Source organism: Alligator mississippiensis, chromosome 11, assembly GCF_030867095.1.
Source record: "Alligator mississippiensis isolate rAllMis1 chromosome 11, rAllMis1, whole genome shotgun sequence".
Taxonomy (NCBI): Eukaryota; Metazoa; Chordata; order Crocodylia; family Alligatoridae; genus Alligator; species Alligator mississippiensis.
The window spans coordinates 45931035-45949200 of record NC_081834.1 but is presented as its reverse complement, the minus strand read 5'-3'; the positions used below and the strand labels follow the sequence as shown (position 1 = coordinate 45949200).

At 51.0% G+C, this 18166-nt stretch overlaps 1 protein-coding gene and 2 non-coding genes across 4 annotated transcripts; all 3 read left to right on the top strand.

Annotated features, from left to right (window-relative positions):
• Positions 1 to 4771: 4771 nt before the first annotated feature.
• Positions 4772 to 12405, top strand: RPS17 (ribosomal protein S17). Of its 2 annotated transcripts, none has more exons than XM_006259745.4 (5): positions 4772 to 4875; positions 5998 to 6149; positions 7310 to 7415; positions 11891 to 11956; positions 12280 to 12405. In XM_006259745.4, the coding sequence occupies exons 1-5, from the start codon at positions 4873 to 4875 to the stop codon at positions 12358 to 12360; spliced, it is 408 nt and encodes a 135-aa protein (XP_006259807.1). In that variant the 5' UTR covers positions 4772 to 4872; the 3' UTR covers positions 12361 to 12405. The 2 variants fall into 2 exon arrangements, with proteins under 2 accessions (XP_006259807.1, XP_059570925.1); XM_059714942.1 differs by lacking the exon at positions 4772 to 4875 and adding an exon at positions 4906 to 4909 and having other exon boundaries at positions 5997 to 6149.
• LOC132244268 (small nucleolar RNA SNORA71) lies at positions 6891 to 7025 on the top strand. The gene has a single exon (XR_009455852.1). It is a non-coding gene; the product is annotated as a small nucleolar RNA SNORA71 (small nucleolar RNA).
• LOC132244267 (small nucleolar RNA SNORA71) lies at positions 8097 to 8230 on the top strand. The gene has a single exon (XR_009455851.1). It is a non-coding gene; the product is annotated as a small nucleolar RNA SNORA71 (small nucleolar RNA).
• Positions 12406 to 18166: the final 5761 nt, after the last annotated feature.

The following is an 18166-nucleotide window of genomic DNA, read 5'->3' as shown; positions in this document are numbered from 1 at the left end:
CTCAGACAGGACTCATGGCCAGGGCCAACCCAGAGAAGGCCCCACAGCAGGTGTGGGGAGTAAGCTGGGGTAGAAGGTAGGGTTTGGAGGTGCTGAATAGATTTTGTCTATGCCTTCATGTGTCTCCATCTTGCAGTGGGGTGGGAAGGATCCCAAATTGGACTTAGGCCTGGGGGGGGCAATGGCTTTTCCAGGAGGTCCCTGGGGCTGGAGTGGCTGGGCCCAGGGGGATGCTAATGAGGCGCCACCCCTGACTGTCACAGTCAGTGCAGCTTTTTGACACTGACTTCTCTGACACCAGCCTGAATGGGGAGAAGCGCCGCCGGGACCTGGTGCGGATCTGGGCGGAGAACCAGCAGCTTGCAGAGCGGCTGAGGCAGCAGCAGTCCGACTATGCCAGGGAGCGCTGGGAGCGTGACTGGCAGAAAGCGGAGCTCAGTCACAGCAGCCTCACCTGCTACCCACGGGGCCTGCAGGACCACCAGGTACTGGGCTGCCCCAAGGGGTTGGGGCATCACTTTAGTGCCTTGCCAGAACCTACAGGGGTGGGCAGAGGATGGGCTGGCAGGGGCAGAAGTTCCCTGTCTGCCCTCTGGCAACCCCTTGGAGCCCTGGCCCACGTGGCTCTCTGAGGCCTACGCTCCTTTGTGTTCCCCTCTGACCCAACCGCTCCTTCCTCCCAGGGCTTTCCTGACCCCTTCCCCTTACTGCTCCTCATCCCCTTCATGTATCCCCAGTCTACAGCCTAACCGGCTTTCAGGGGCGTCTCTGGGTTGCAGGTGTCATTAGCAGAGTTTTCTTGGGGGATGGTGGGAAAAAACAAAGGGGAATTCTGGCTCTGTTCAAGTCCTCAAGAAACTTGCTTTGGATCTCAGTGGAACAAAGTTTTCACACCCTTGTTGAATACCAGGATAAGGGAGGCTCAAGCACTCCTGCCCGCTATAGCAAGAGGTTGATGAAACCTCATCCCTATCCTGACTCTCTCTCCCTGTGATACCCAAGGCCGCTGAGCTTCCTGAGCATGATCTAGACCTACGACCAATACAGTCAGATCTGTTTGGAGGTCCAACACCAGATGTGCTCAGCACATCAAGTGGCTGAGCTCAGTCCATTAATTTATTAGTCCAAGACAAAGGCACATTCCCTCTTTGATTACCTTGCCACAGAGATTTGCCCTCAAAGTGAATACTCTGAGGTACATAGATTATATCCCATCTGGTTTCAGCAAGCAGGCAAGATGTTTCTAGGCCTTTCCCAAACTGGTTTTGGCTAATCCCTGGTCTTTGTTTCAACCAGAGTCTCCTAACCTCAGAAAACAAAGAGTTTTACTGATGCTAATTAGTCCCTGATCAAGGTCACCCATTCAGCATCATACTGCAGTCTAAGGCATGCTGCCATCTGAAGACTAGCTTAGCCCAAGGGGAAAAAAAATGCCCTTTGACTACAGTTCACAGTAATAGCCCCTTGCTTGGAAACTAGCATACTGGGGGTATGAGGTGCTGCCCAGCAGCGCCAGGAGGAGGCTGGGCTTTGCTGGAGGCTGTGTGTGCTTTCCCTAGACAGGGAAGAAGAACCGGAGGCAGAAAACTCTGAGCAGCAAGTTCCACTCTTCAGGATACACGGAGAGTCTGGGAGCCCCCCCACCACGGGGCCAGCGCTGCGCCTCTGAGAAGGGCAAGAGACACCACAATGCCACACCAAGAGCCACCTGGGATAGTGGAGCCGTATCCTCATCGGAGTCAGAGGGAGCAGATGAGACCTTAACTTGTCCTCAGAGGTCCACCTGGAGGGAAAGGACCCGGCCAGCCAGAGGGCTACCCCATGGCCCTGGAGACTCCACTGATTCACCTGGCACAAGGGCTGCTTTGTCATCGAGAGGGTCGGCCAGGATGGCAGGGGCCTTCTTAGTTGGGGACGGTGGTAGCCCACTGGTTGGTGCATCACTGGCCAGAGGGCCTGTCATGAGAAATGAGGCGGCAGCAGCTAAGAAGCATGTTGTCTCTGCAGTGCTCAGGAGGTCCAGACACAACCCCGTGCCCTGGTCCAAGGGAATTGGGCACAGCCCAGGTCTCCCTGCCAGCGGGCGTCTGAGGAGCCCCAACCTTTCCCCAATAGAAGCTGAGAGAAGCCCTGAGGTTCCAGGAAGAGGCCTGGAAAGGCGGCCCCATCTCTCGCCCATACGGTCCAACAGGAGCCTGGATCTCTCCTCGGCAGCGTCGCAACAGAGCCTGGAGCCCTCTCCAGGAGGGTCTGAGGGAGGCTTTCACCTGTCCTCCAGGGGGTCACTGAGCAGCTCCCCTCTCTCATCTACAGTGTCCACAGGCAGTGCTGCCCCCTCACCTATGCGCCAGGCATCTCGGAGCATCCCCGCCACCTCAGCCCAGGCCTGCAGACTCAGCGATTCACAGCATTAGGGCTGCTGTGGGCATGGGGCCCCTGTGGCACAGTGCCCCTCTGGGTAGGCTGGCCTCTTGCTGTCAGGGAGGTATCATTGCCCAGGATCACTCCTTCCAATAGCTTCCTCAGGGTCCCCAAGGGCTATGGGGCCATTTTTCTGGGTTTCCTATGGTCCCATCTCTGAGTGGAACATCACTGGGCAGTAGCCACCAGCTCTCTAGCTGTGTTTGAGAGTCATTGGGTGCTATCTGGGGTGCTCTACTTGGTGTCCCCCAAAGGTGCACTTATTTTGACCCCCTGATCCACATGCACGTTCCCTTTTTTCATTTGTTGTCCTCCAAAATCAGTTGAACCTTTTGTATCTCACCGCCCCTAAGTGGTGGCCATTTGTAACTTGGTGGCCCTAAGCTCATGTACAAAATGGTTCAAACAGGTCAACAGCGTCCTCCCTTGGAGCTCCGAGGGGAGAGATATAGAGCTTATTCCCTGGCAGGGAAGGGGCTAACCGCCAGCCCCCCGCCCCACTCTGAACATAAAAGGTTGCCTCACTGCAGAGCAAGTCAGCATGCACCCACATCCAGTTACCCTGATGGGAGAAGGCCTAATTGGGAGGGGAGCACCTGAAAGGGAGAGTGGCTCACTGGCTGGGAGAAGCATTTCCCCTTGCAACTTTGCCCTGGTGGAGCTGCCCTGAGCTTGGGGGTGGGAGGAAGGTGAAGTGAGGTCCTGCAGCTGTTGCTTTTGAGCTGTCTGTGTGAACCAACCCTTTCCTCTGCCTGCAGCTCTAGAAGAGCCCCTCCAACCCCCCTCCTCCAACCTTCAGGGTGACTGTAGCTTTTGAAGGCTCAGGCCTGTGTTGTGGTGCATCTCCAGGAGCAGCGGGCTGACTGTGCCCTGGGAAGGAAGCTAGGGTCTCCACGTTCCTGTGGCTGGTAAGTGCCCCTCGCTGAGCTACCAACCGGTGCTGATCTAGCTCTTCCATGGGTGGGAGGGGCAGGGCAGAGCAGCAAGCAGGTTTCCTTTCCATCAGTACAAAATCCCATGCAGGGTGGGAGTTCTCCCCTGCAGATTACTGGGTTCTTTGCATTGCCTAAGAAAGTTGCTATGTGGCCTTGAGGTAGGGGTACTGGGAATGGGGAAACCAGCAGGAGGGTGCTGCTCACCCTGCCTACCCATGTTCTTCCAGCTCATTGCTTCATGGTCTGGAGATGTGAGACATGTCCCTAAGCTTGCTCTACAGCTTGGCTGTGTTCTGGGTCCTGCTATCCCTGGGAAATCTGACGTGCGAATGATTTAGACTCCTCTTTCTTTTCTGTCTGCAGATGTGGCTGCTTTGGGGAGCTTTAACAGCTGGAAAGGTGCAGACTCAGGCCCTAGGAAGATTCCTTATGGGCGAGCTGCAGTGAGGACACAGTACGTTTGCAGGGTGCTGCTGGGTGGGGAGAGCACGCAGGTGCCAGGGAACCCACTAGCCCTTCTCTCTCGCTGTGCAGGCTTCTCACCTGTGGCTTCTTCACCACTTTCACACCTGAACATGCTAAAAGTTGCCTGAAGTGATGCCCAAGGCACAGCTTTGTAGAGGCCAAAGGGTATTGTGCCAAGAGTGGGGGTCACCGGTGGGGCAAGGACTCTGGGGGAAGGCTCTGGACACTGGTTGTGGGTTATACTGAAATTAAACTTTCATAGGAGATGGGGGGAAACCATCTCTGGCAGTCTCTATCCCTGCCTTGCTTAACACTTCTTCCTGAAGGGCTCACCAAAGGCTACCCTGTAGCCTCTGGGTACAGACGGTCAGAGGAAGGAGGGAGACGGACCCTGTCTGAGGCACAGCAAGGCCAAAACAGGCTGTGTTGGGGTGAGGCGCTCGGGGTGCTGGGGAGCTGCCCTCTAGCTCCCCTGCTGAGGAGCCGGCCTGCGCCACAGAGGGGTTTGCTCTCCCAATCCAGGGCAGCCCAGTTAGTCCTCCATGTTGCAGGAGTCCAGCCTTGGGTGGGACGGGAAGGAGCCTGGGCTGGTGGGGATCAGGGGGTGGGGAGCTGGGGCCTTCCCTGCAGGGGGATGGGGGGCTGTGTGCTGGGCCCGGCGGCTGGAGAGGGGCTGGGGTCTCTTGCTTCCCAGACTGGGGGCGCGGTGCACTGCGGGGAGCAGCGCCCGGCAGAGAGATGCTGCGCGCCAGGTGTGGCGGGGGGGGGCTGCTCCCCGGGGACCCTGCTCTAGCTCCTCCTCCTACCGAGGAGTCTCCGGTTCACGTGACTCAGGCCTTTGGCGCTGAGGCTGCGAGCACCCCAGCCAGCAGCTCGGGCGGGGCAGGACCTCTCGGCCCCGCCCCCGGGAGTCTCGGCCGCGCCCCCTGCAGTGCGTCCTCCCCACGGCCGGGGCGCTGCGCGCGGGCGGCGACGCGGGGCCCTTCTGGCCGCGCCCGCTCCATAGCGCCTTTCCCGGAAGCCTTTACCCCTTTCGCCTGGGGACGCCGCCATGGTGGGTGCCGGCCCGCGCCGCCATCCGCCGCCATCCGCCCCCGGGGCCGGGCCGGGGGGTGCGCGGCTCGGGAGCGGGGCTGGGGGGTAAGGGGCCGGGGCCGGGGGGCAGGTGCCTGCGGGTCCCCGCTGGGCGCAGCGCTGGCGCCGTCTCCTTCCCCGGGGCAGGGCCCTGACCGCGCCCGGAGCACCGCGGCCCCTCGTTTCTGTGCGCCGGAGCAGGCGGGGGTGGGGGTGCCGGCCGGCCGGCCGCCTCCTCCCCACGGCGCTTGTGCTTGTGCGCGCGGGTCCCGGGCCGGGGCCGAGCCTGGAGCCCGGCTGGCCACAGCCGGAGCCCGGCCGGGCTGGAGGGTCGAGGGTGGGAGCAGAGACCCCGCACTGACGGGCTGGGGCGAGCTCTGCGCTGCTCCTCATTGGCGATCCGATCTCTCTGGCACCGAAACCGGCCTGGCTTGAGAGGGGTCGCACCAGCTATGCGCGGCTCCAGACAGATGGGCCCAAAGGAGCGGACGGCTCGCGTTTCCCCGGCGGTCCCGGTGCTGCATCCTGAGGGAAGGCTGCCGGGTGCTCCTGCCTGCCTTGTGCTTTCCGCAGGCAAGCAGCAGCCCCCGCGATCGGCCTTATGTCGTTCTGAGTTGGCTTCAAAACTGAGGTGGTTTTAAAGCTTGTGGGTAACGGGCATCTTCCCCAGGCTTTCCCGCAGTCCTGAAGAAAGCAGATTTTTAAGTGTGTCGCTGCCGTTTTTGGGTGGCACTTGCCAGACGGGAAATAATGCTGCTTCGCTCGTTAGTTAGTGCTCGCCTAGGTAGATGGTTGTCCGGCACACTGAGTAAAATACTGTTTTCAGCTTGTCATGAAATAGCTGCTTTCCCAGTTCAGATTTAGTGGACCTTAATTTGCAGAGTTAGGCAGGAGTCTGTGAAGTCAGGGCCAGGATTTGTCAGACTGACACAGTAATTGGGTTTGCTTTGTGGAGGAAAGGTCTTGGGCTGTGCAGCCTGCCCGAGGCAAGTGGCCCTCATGAGCTCCACATGGGCTGTCTGGGTTGAAAATGAAGGTGGAAACGGTAAAATGACAATCTTTCTTGCTGTTGTAACTCTCTTCCATTCTCCAAACTTTTCAGGGACGCGTGCGAACAAAGACTGTGAAAAAGGCTGCCCGGGTCATCATTGAAAAATATTATACCCGGCTTGGGAATGACTTCCACACAAACAAGCGGGTGTGTGAGGAGATTGCCATCATCCCCAGCAAGAAACTGCGCAATAAGATAGCTGGGTAAGGCAGGATTCTGCTCCAGAGAAATCAAAAAACTTTTGCTGTAGAAATACCTCTTTGTTTTACCTGCGTGTGTGGCTCTTGCATTGGTGTGTTGGCTCTTAAAAAATTAGACAACTGTTTTTTTTTGCGAGTTGCATGGAAATATTTTTTCCCTTTCTTCCTATCCATTGTGGGTCCCCGCCCCCCCCCCAACTTCTACTAAGCAGTACTCCTGTTAGCCAATTACCTTTGTGGCCAAGCACTGACTAATGTGGATTTATGGAACTGCTGAGGCATGTGCACAGAATTTATGAAGGGTTAAGTTGTAACCTATTTTACGAACTTCTCGTCCAGAATTTGCTATAATAACTTTCCTGAGCTCATTTACCTCTGGGCAAATTGGAGGTGAGAGTGTATGGATCACACCTTAGAGCTGGCACTGGTGTCAGTCATCTGAATTGCTGCTCTATGTGCATATTCAGAGGAGGAGATGCTTGAGAAATTGATTTACAGCTCTTCATTTGGGCAAAGTCAGAATTAAGTCAGTGCCTCCTTGCCCATAGGAGAACAGTATTTTGGAACCAGGTGGGATCTCAAAGCTGTTTGCTGTGTGACTGATGTCTGCTAACTTGGTGTGTCCATTTGCAGCTATGATAAAGTAAAGCCTGAGGGAAATATCCTGGGTTCTAACTGATGCTTAAATCTTGGGGAGGTTGACTAGAATCACTGGGCCAGGAACATTGTTTAGACTTTCTCTGAACCTGCATTCGAAAGTGATTTTTGGCCTTGTCCGTGGCCTGGTCATTGATAGTGCAGGAAGAGGAACATTTGAAAGCTTTTCCCGTGTTTGGAGGGCTCACTGTCATCCCTACCAAACCCTGTGGCTTTCAGACATTTCTTCTAGCCTCTGTACACTGTCATTCTGCTCTTTCTGTAAAGCAGAACAGTCATGTCCAAGTTGGTTCACAGTGCATCTTTCTGTGAAATGGACATAGTTTTCAGCTGTGAAGTGGCAGGGGTGGCTACAAGCAGTTTTGGTTGTTTAAGTTTGGGGCAGATATGAGGTCCCTGACACCCTTTTGCTAATCTTATGCAGAACAGGAATGTAAACTCAGCTAAGTCTGTTAGTACAAGAATGCAGGGTGCAGAAGAACCGTTTTCTGATGATCTCCTTGCAGGTACGTCACCCATCTGATGAAGCGTATTCAGAGAGGGCCGGTCAGAGGCATCTCCATCAAACTACAAGAAGAAGAGAGAGAGAGGAGGGATAACTACGTCCCTGAGGTAAGATTTTTTTTTTCAGCTGCATTTGGACACATTTTGGGCCTTTCTGTCTTGGAAGAGCTGCTCTCCTGTCCTGCTTACATCTGGCTCTGGCAGAGCTGACAACAGAGCCTCCACTTGATGTTTAGTGACCACAAGACATTTGTTCCTGAAAACATAACTGTTTCTGGATGCCCTGTTAGCTGCCTCGCCTCTTTTTTAAAACAGTCCATCTGCTGGAGCTGGGACCTGTCGCATGGATTGAGGGTGAAGCATACATCTGAAGTACTCCTGGCTTAACCTCAGAAATGCCCTGTTGCATGAAGGAACCAGGCATTTTGGCTTCCTAATCTCAGTTCCTTCATGCTCTGTGGTGCAAGTAATCTCTATTGCTGTTTCCTGTTCTGTAAAACGAGGTGTTCAGCCTGGGCATTGAAGGATGGAGCATTTATAAAGCGGTGTGTGCACAGCAGTGCTCAATACTTTGAATGGCACTGGAAAAATGCACGTGCTGCTCTGCTCTGCTTGTTCATGGAGAGGTGGAATGGCATGGGCTTTCCTGATTTGTCCCTAAATTGGGCAGCAGGAGAGTGTGTTGCTGTTTTGTTCCTCACCATTTCAGTTTTGTTCACCTAGAGCTGTTTAGACCTAACTAGCACCTTGTTGTCTTACTCAGGCTTTTAAAGGTCTCTTTAATCCTGAACCTGCATTCGAAAGTGATTGTGGTCTTGTGTGTGACCTGGTCATTGATAGTGCAGGAAGAGAGACTCCTGAAAGTCTTTCCCGTGTTTGGAGGGTTTGATCCCATCCCTCCCAAACCCTGTAGCTTTCAGACATTCTTTCTCTGGCCTTGGGGGATACTTGCTGTAACTGGTTTGCAGGAAAATTACATTGGCAGCACCACAGTGTATAAACACTAGGCCTGTGCGAGTAGGCAGCTATTCCCTCTGGCTTCGGATCCAGCCACTTTGGATGCCAGCTATCCAATCTGGAGCTCCAGACCGGGTCTCCACTTTGGAGCTGCCTTGGAGATCCGGCCATAGGGTATAATGGGGAATCGATTAAATATCTATAACTTTGTTGTTTTTTATCTGATTTGGATGAAACTTGCAGGGGTGGTAGCCTCTGCTGAGAGCATGAAGCCTACCAAGTTTCAAGAAGATCAGTGCAGGGGTTTGGGGGGACCTGCACCCCAAATTCCTGAAAGCAAAACTCATGTCATGTGTATGTTACACCACAGGGGGGTGAAAACTACAGGGGTGGTGGCTCCTGGTCAGGCCACAAAGCCTACCAAGTTTCAAGAAGATCAGTGGATGGGTTGGGGGGAACTGCACCTCAAGCTGCAGACAAGCAAAACTCGTGACATGGGTGACACTGTTAAGGCGCAACAGGGTGAAAGCTGCAGGGATGATGGCCCCTGCTGTGGCCACAATGCCTGCGAGCTGTCAAGGAGATCGGTGCAGGGGTTCTGGAGCCCTGCACCTCTAGCTGCTGACGGGCAAAACTCATGTCATTGGTGCTTGTGCAACTGACTGTGTCGGTCTTGGGGCAGTTGATTGTCTGTATTGATTATTTTCTCCTACAGCTTCCAGCGATATTGATTCAGATTCATAGATTCAGTCTCTGAATTATCCGAATCATGATCCAAAGCTTTGCACAGCCCTAATAAACACCGTAGTTTGCTGTATGCAGTTTAGTTGAGTCATTGATGCTCAAGTTTGGCTGCATGGCTTGCTTCTGTGGCACATCCTATGTGTATGTGCTGCTTCGTGAGTAGGTTGCAGGGCTGGTGAGATAGCAATGAGTGCAGTCAGTGGCTAGAGACATGGGCTGGATTGTGTCCTCCATTCCTCCCTACTGCTTTATACCTGGCTTATAGGTTTTGTGGTTTACTTGGGAGTAGAGTCACTGTCGAGTTTTAGGCCCTGATGGGGAATTACTGAGCGGGGCTTTGTGTCAGCCTTGGGTTGCTTCACTCCTGGCATTCACAAATACCAGAGCTTGCTTTTGTCCCCATTCCGATGGTGTACATTTACAGAGACCCATTCATTGATCTCTCCCATGCTTCTGGCATCTGGAATACCTGTGTGATGTCCTGGTCTTCCCACAAAAAGCCAGACACCTGAATTTGGGGTACTAGGACCCTAGGCCCATCCCATTCAATGTTGTGTCTACTTGCAGTCCCCAGCTCCAGATGCTTCAGAGAACAGTGTAAAGACCCCTCCCCCATAGTCAGGTGCAACATGATCATCTCCTTTGCAAGATCTATTTGTATCAATTGTGAACTGTGTCCAAACTCTGATTCACTAACCTTACACCTGTATTTCAAGGGCCAGATTTTCTGGTATCAGTGGACAGAGCAAAAGTCCTAAAATACCAGTCTTCTGCTTTGTGTCTCTGAAATGAAAGTAATTCCTCAGTACTGTTGTAGCTGTCACAGGATATTGGTTACAAGTTGGGGAATTGCTGTAAGAAATGATAAAATTGCCCTTCAGTGGAGTCTCTTGTAGAACCTGCAGTCAGACTAAACCTATGTCTCGCTTTGCACTTTTAGAATATTAATTTTTCACATGCCAAGGAGCAAGGGTCCTGACTTTCATCCAGAATCCTCAGACAGTATCTGTGGGAACCTGTGGTAAAATGCTGGCTGAACCCTGCCAGTTTCGACATTGGGGCAGATTTACTTGCAGTGAAGGTCTTGGACCTCTTTGGTGTCTTTCTCAGCTCTAGGAACACTGTTAGAGAACCAGGTTATTTCCATGCTCTAAGAAGTTTAATGTATACTCTTTCTGTCACCAAGGTGAGATTAAACTGGGCTACAGCAAAGCATGGCAAAACTTGTAAGCAGATGCTTGTAAGCATATCCCAAATGTTTACAAGTTTTGTCATGCATGCCAGGCACATGTGAAGTCACTTCAGGCTGTGATTTTTTTTTTTTTTTAAAGCACCTAAAGAGTATAAGGTTTTCAGCTTCAGGCTCAAAAGGAGGCACATAACCTGCTTATGGTTATTTGATTCTTGACATGTAGCCTGATAGTGGTGGCTATCACATTCTTGATGTGTGCGAGTTCAGTAGAACAGTGTTGGCTGGAAATGTAGCTACGCTGTCTGGTTGCTGCTTTGTGTTTGACTTTGTGTTGCTGTCACTGTAAGCGTGGTACTAAAGCCTTGAGTTGGTTGATCTTAAATATGACAAATCTGGAATTCCAGTAATCGTTGGGAAATGAAATAATGAATATTTCCCTCTTGTAGTCTCTTGAGGACTGACTGGCAAAAATGGGGAGGGGAGAAATGGAAAACCTTGAAGTAAAATGTAAATTAGTTTGAATGAAGTGGATACATCAACCACAGCTGAGCTCTTATAGCCCTGAAGGGCAGGAATTGAAAGCCACGTTGTTGAAAACCTGAACGCTCAGCCAAAGGTTAGAGCTTTTCTTCCACACTTCGGATCTTTCTTTTCTGCTTGCTTAGGACTGGGCTCTCTGTTCATTAATCCTTAAGTGGGTGGTGTGATTGGTATTACTGCCCTGGCTCCTGGGAGGCAGTGGGGTGTGAGGATGAGGGCAGGTGGGGAAAGGCCAGATACATCAGCAGATGCAGCAAGAGTAGGCAAATAGAGCAATGTATTATCATGGCCAGTGTGAGGCAGGTACATCCTCATGTCATGCACGCAGTTTCCTTCTTTCCATACAGGCTGGTATTTGGCTCTTCAGCCACAGCCACCTGTTTGAATATGATTGTTTGCAGTTGTGGGGTTTTTTTGGTGGGAGAGGAATGACAGGTTAATAGCCTCAGATGAAACCTAGGTTCAGAAAGTCCCACATGCTATTGTAGGGCAGGAAGGTGGGAAAGATGGCTAAAGGCAAAGAGAGACCCTCAGTACCTGAGAGATCGTATGTAGGAGACTGTGTACCACAAGATGCATGTTTTTGTATAGCAGGGAAGTTGGTGTGCTTCACGACTCTTCCCCACAGTGCCTGTGACAGCACCTGAGGCTTCTGTAGCAATAGGATGTTGTGAGGTCCAGGTGGCAGGATTGTCTGTGCAAAGGTACCAGTCTGAACAACCTGGTGAAGGAGAAACATTAGCTTGTGGCTTCTCAGACACTTTCATAGCATGGACCTTCTGATGTGTTCCCTCCATCTCTGATGTGTTCCCTCAATCTCTCAATTCATGAGCACATGGACCTTCCTGCTGGCAATAGAACACCTTCCCCACCATAATAATAGTAGATTGTTTCCATGAAAAAAGTAACTGGGAAAATACCTAATGTTGCATAGCAGCTAGGAAGAACAAACGGGTGAGTAGCTAGCCTTCTCAGTCAGCTCAGAGCTGTGGGTTTCCTCTGAAGGGTGGTCCCATACCTTGCTTCAGGTCTCTGTGTTCTACTTGATGTAACGTTAGCTAAAATGTTCAGGTCTGGGATTCTGGGGATCACGGAGCTGTTTCTGGCTTGTGTGACATTTAACAAGCTGCATCCACTTCTCCCTTTTTAGGTCTCTGCCCTTGATCAGGAGATCATTGAAGTTGATCCAGACACCAAGGAAATGCTGAAGCTGCTGGTAAGTAAGATTTCAATAGTCGTGGGTAGTTTGTTATTGAAGGCCTTGTCAGGGCACCACTGAGCCCCTCCTCCCTAATAGTTGTATTTTGTAGCTTAGAGTCCCCTCTCACCCTGTCACTAGTACTTCTTCCTGTCTGCCCCTTACAAAAGGTTGCAAAGAATCTCATGATCTCAGTGGGATTCAGAGATCTGTTGGTGGCTGAGCAGCTGGAGTAGTGTGGGGGGAGGCTGTTGGGTTGTAATCTGAAATGCCTCCCTCACAGAGGTGGGAGATCTGACCTACTGAGTGTGTAATGGCTCTGTTCTGTGTGTACCTTCCAGGACTTCGGCAGTCTGTCCAACCTGCAGGTTACACAGCCCACAGTGGGAATGAACTTCAAAACACCAAGAGGAGCTCTCTAAATCCATCGTCATGCTGTCACTTTTCCAATAAACATGGGAAACCAAGTGTGTCCCCTTGTTCCACTTATTTCTAGATTGTCTTGATTCTTTAAAGAAGTATTTTAAGAGCTCAGGGATCCTGTGCTCTTAATGGCATGAAACATTTAATAGATTTCATAGATTCATAGATTTTAGGGTCAGAAGGGACCTATTAGATCATCGTATCCAACCCCCTGCGCTGGGCAGAAAGAGTACTGGGTTCAGATGACCTCAGCTAGGTGTTTGTCCAATCTCCTCTTGGTCATCTGTACCCTTCTGTGATGCCTTCTGTCAGTAATACAATCATAGAAAATGAGGTTTGGAAGGGACCACAGGAGGTCACATCTAGTCCAACCTCCTACTCAAAGCAGGACCTGCCCCAACTAGATCATTGCAGCCAGGGCTTTGCTGAGCCAGGCCGGAAGTTCTCCAAGGATGGAGATTCCACCACTTCTTCAGGTAACCTGTTCCTGTGCTTCACCACCCTCCTAGTGAGTGTTTTTCCTAATATCCAATGTAAACATCCCTTGTGGCAACTTGAGACCATTGCTCCTTGTTGTGTCATCTGCCTCCACTGAGAACCGTCCAGCTCCATCCTCTTTGGAGCCCCTCTTCAGGTAGTTGAAGGCTGCTATTAAATTCTGCAGACTAAGTAAACCCAGTTCCCTCAGCCTCTCCTCCAGAAGTCATGTCCCGCAGCCCCTAATCATTTTCATTGCCCTCCACTGGACTCTCCAACTTGTTCACCTCCTTTCTGTAGTGGGGGGCCCAAAACTATCACCTGCAAACTTGCTTAGGGTGCAATCCATCCTATCTTCCAGATTGTTAATGAAGATATTGAACAGAACCAGCCCCAGTTCTTAGAAAGCCCATAGGTTCCTGGCTAGATGATTTAGTTGTTCTGCTCAGGGTCATACCAAAGACCAAATCTGGGGGCAGGATGGACTTTTTTTTCCCTTGGGTCACATTAGTATGGACTGGTGGTTTTTGTGTTGTAAGGCATAGTCCTTTCCCTAGGATCTTCTGAGTGGCAGGACACTGAAAGTGCCTTCATTGCCTGCTGCTTTAACCTATGACATACGATAAGGCACTTTGGGTATTGCTCCTTCTGTGAATATTTGAAGTAGCAATTATGGGGATTCATGTCCCAGGTACGTGCTTATATTAAGGCCCATATCTCCTCATAAACAGTGATGCGTAGGGAAGGAGCTAGTGCAGTGATTTGTAGCCAGGGTGCCATAAGGCCCTTTGGAGGGTGCTGCACAATGTTAGTGCTGTCATGTGTGCAAACACAGGCACATGATTCAAAGATGAGCCCAGAGATTCCTGTTTCCAAGTTCTTTGCGACAGAATTGCCCTCATTTTCTTATAGGCGGATGAGTGAAAGCCAACACCTTGTAGTTTCCAACGGGGTACCTTGGGCTTAAGGAGAAGTTATTGGGCAATATGAAGTTTCGTTTCGACCTGGGAGACATTTTACAGTCTTTGAATTCTTTGCCTGACAAAGGGCTTTTGGCCCCAAAAGCTTGCAAATAAAAAAAATTGTTTTTGCAACTATCTAGTTAGTTTAATAAAAGATATCACCACTACCCCAAGAGTTTTGTCTGCCTGTGCCTGTAGACCAACATGGCTACAGCCAATGTTCCTTGGGCTTAATGAGTGGTGCCTTGAGTCTAATGAGCTAGTGAACTGGGACAGAGGTGATTGAGGGGTTTCAGCTCCTGCTTTGATGTATGAGGGGAGATGAACTGTTATCCCCCAGATATGCCTGCCTTTGTGCCCCAAAGCTTGTAAAGAAAAAATTTTTGAACTATTTAGCTGGTCTAATAAAAGATACTGCATCTACCTGAAAAACTGTCTGCTTATGTCCTTAGACCAACACAGCTGTAGCCAACACCCCTGCCAGGCGCAGGCACAGGCACCTGCAGCTGCAGTCTCATGAATATAATATCCAGCCACCAGAGGGTGGTAGGGTGGAGCTCACTCTTTGAGCCTGTGGAAAGCAGCATATTCCCCCGCACAGAGGTTTAATCTGCTATCCTTCCTGGTAGCTGTGTCCTGTCCCTGGGAGAAAGGTTGCCAGACCCTTTCTGAAGCACAGTAGCTAGTCCTGAAAGCTGCGTAAATCGGCTGTTGATGCAATCATGAACATGAGTTTACTGAGCGGTGGTTTGAGGGCTTGTCCGCAGGAAGCTTATACTGGCACAGACAAAAGGTGAATGCAAGATGCTGTAGTTACCCTGATACCAGGCCCTGTGAGGATTTGGTTAGGCTGGAATTAGTAGTGACTTCTGGTTAAGTTTGCTCCTTTTTGAAGGTTACATGTGGAGGTGGTGGGGAGGGCAGGGAAAGTCGCTTGCTGTAGAGCAGTGGGAGCCAACCTTTTGGCAGGTGTTGCCTAACTGAGCCCTGTACCTTCCCCCAAAACCGCTGATGTGTCTCCCCTGCTCAGTCTTCTCTGCTTTCTGTTTCCTGCCCCCTCCTCAGTCTGCCACATGCCAAATGCAGAGGCTGCCTGTGCCAATTGTGCCATCCATGCCACAGGTGGGAACTTGCTGGTGCTTGTGAAGCAGCCCTGGAGCAGTGTGCAGAGCTTGCTATATCCCCTTCTATGCAATAGTATCCATCCAGTCAGCCAGGTGGACCCTAACACTGCACCGCGCCTCCTCCTTGGGCCTTAGTACTGTCCTCTATTACAGTCGTGGCCTCTTCAAGAGCTCTTCAGTCTCCTCACCACCTCAGTCATAAGTGCTGCTTTACACAGCTCCATCCTGCTGCTGTTTGATGGGAGATTGTGCTATGCCTAGGCTGCTGCTTGCAGGCTTATGGAAGGAGGTATTTGTCTACCTTTCTCCCTCTGAGGCCAGCAGCAATGGGGGAGAAACAAGTTTCTTAGTTATTGATGGGCATAGGGAGCAGCTGGGCAGTGGTGTCACTGTACATTGATGTTGTAGGCAAAGGAGTAATTTTTGTCATCTTTGGTTCTCAAGGTGGAGATGTGTCCTGAAAGGCTTAGGTGGAAGGGTTGGTGGCCAGCAAGGAGTCTGGAGGCAGGAAGGGTTGAGAATAGCGCTAGCTGCATTCAGTGCACTCTGTGATGGAGACTGTCATGCTTTGTTGGCTGCCATCCTCATTTGCAAATTGTACAAGCAGGTCCCTCCGGTTAGTGTGAATCAATAAGGTTTCTTACCTGTCCTTGATGCCCTCCCATTAGATCTTCCTTGCAGGCTCATTACTGTGGTGCTGCTACCATGCACTGAGAAGAGTGAGCACATGGCTGAAAGGTTTCCAAACACCCCAACTTTAGGCTCATCTTATGCTGCCATTTGCAGTGAAACACACCGGTAGGTTCTCAGACTGTGCATGGCTTCTTGCCCCATAGCCCTCTCTTCCCCTTGACAATCACTGTCCAAGATCTGCCCTGTTTTCATAGGCCTCTGCTAGCAGTACTGTGTGTAGGCTGAGAGGTTTCAGGGAAGGTGCTGAGGTACTTGTAGGTCTGAGAAGGATGTAGAGGACCAGACAAAAATATGAGAGACAATTTGAACCATCTCTACTTCTACGCGCTTGCATGTGTGCTAGTGCTGTCTTCAGAGGGGTTAAAACTGGTCCATTATTTGTAAAGCTCTTTGTTTCTACACAGAGACAGAATTATGGAGAGTGAGCTCCCACATTAGAAACCCACTTGGCTGGGACGGTTCAGTCAGGGATGATCTTGTCTTGAGCAGGGGGTTGGACTGGATAACTTCGTGAGGTCCCTTCCTTCCTATGATTTCTATTGTTCATAGGAAATTGAGGATACACCAGTAGCATCAATGGGATATGGGTACCCAAGGGGAGATGTTTCTAACACTGTTACTGGAGATGATAACTTAAGAGTTCAGCAATTCTGAACTGATTGGGCCATTTGCTCCCGGATCAGTTTAGGAACCTCTGACCTGTGTTCCCAGCGGAAGCTGAGACCTGCCTGTCTTTGGCTGAGTTCTGACCTCAGTTTTGGTTCATGTCCAGTCAATTCCAGTGAAAGAAGTGTTTGGATTCGTGGTGGAAACCCTCTGGCTTTAACAGTGGTAGATGATTCACAAACTGTTGCAAGGTGAGCTGCTAGTCTCTAGTGACACAAATTTTGCTGGGAGATTGGTGAACTTGGGGTTTGCTAACTAGGGGTGACAGTGCTAGAAGGCATACGAGTCCCATAGCACTCCACTGAGCTCTGTGTTAGCTTCACTTGCCTGCATTGAAAAGAGAGGGAGGTCCAATGGTTAGTCCTACCCTAGGGGAAGGAAACCTAGCTTCATTTTTTGCTGTGCACCAGACTTGTGCTTCCTGCTCCATCCTGACCTGCACAGTGAAGTGCTAATGCTGCAGCCCCCTCAGCATTGCTACAAGGATAACCATGTTAACAAGATGATGAAGTCTCATATATACCATAGACAGGCTTCCCACTTCCTCTTCCTGAAGAACCCGTAGGGTGTGTTCTCTCTTCCTCTGGGTGTTACACAGGGCCTCAGTTACTAAACACCTGTTTATAGTAACCATTGTGGACATCGGTCTGGAAAACTGCCCTAAGGTGAGACTCTCTCCATAAACAGCAGCCAGTTTTGGGCATCCAGGCAGGTGAGTGAGCTCTGAGCAGGGAGATTTATTATTTCTGTCCTCTGGTACATTGTCTGGGTTTTACTTCTGTCTGCTGTGGCTGTTGAAACTAGCTGCCCTCATTATCTGTCTTGTTCCAATATGGGCTGGGCAATTTGGCTGGGACTGATCTGTCTACCGCTTGGTCAGCCTGGTAGCTCCAGATGTCCCTAACAGATGGGGGCTTGAACTGCTGGGTGAAATCCCCTGACGCTTTGTCGACTCTAAAGCCTTGCTCTGGGGCAGCAATCCCACAGCCCAGCTTGCATTACCTGGACTGGGAAACTTCTGTTAAAGATGGAGGGTTTTCACCATGGACCCCTCACCTTGATCCATAAGACACAGTTGCTGCAGTCATTTACCCCTGATTTTACCACCTAGCAAGGAGCAAGTACAGGACTAGCTGGCTGCCTGCTTGGAGATGCTATTGCAGCACCTGGCCAGTAGGTGACAGCAGAGCTGGTTTTCCTTGAGGCTGGAGCTGAGGTTATAGCAGGGGTGGGCATTTATTTTGGGCAGAGGGCCACTTACTGAGTTTTGGCAAGCCATTGAGGGCCGCATGACAGGCAGCCCGGGGGAGATAAATATTTAATTTTCTAAATTTTTTAGGGGCTCCACGGGTCAGATAGAATGACCTGGTGGGCCGCATCCAGCCCCTAGGCCGCATTTTGCCCACCCCTGGGTTACAGCATTGGGTAACACCTAGACCAGTGGTTCTCAACCTTTATTAGACCCAAGTCACCCTTGATACACTCAAGGCACCCCTCGAAGAATACTAGCTCTTTAGTTTTCACTTTTTTTTTTTGACTACAGAAAAATAATAGCAATTCTCTGTTGTGAAGAACTCGGACCACACCAGGGCAGAACTTTCTTAACGTAGTGGATTCTTATTTGAAAACTTTGATTTTTGTCTTGGGAATCATGTTTGCACACCCCACAGTGCCAACATTGTGCTGCACCCTTGAGAGGATCCCAGAGTTACTCCAGTTGAAAATCGCTGACTTAGGGAGCAGCAGGGTGCTCCAGGAGACACCTGATCTAGCCAGGGTGTCAGGAGGCAGAGCTCTATGTGGCACAGGCTGTGACACTGAGTGACTGGTGCTGATGCCTCCCAAGTGCTGTGCTAGCATGGAGCAAGGGACTGCTGACTGAT

Coding starts and splice junctions, on each gene's coding strand:
- RPS17 (XM_006259745.4), top strand. Junction 6,150..7,309: donor CTGCGCAATAAGATAGCTGG/GTAAGGCAGGAT, acceptor ATCTCCTTGCAG/GTACGTCACCCATCTGATGA. Junction 7,416..11,890: donor GGGATAACTACGTCCCTGAG/GTAAGATTTTTT, acceptor CTCCCTTTTTAG/GTCTCTGCCCTTGATCAGGA.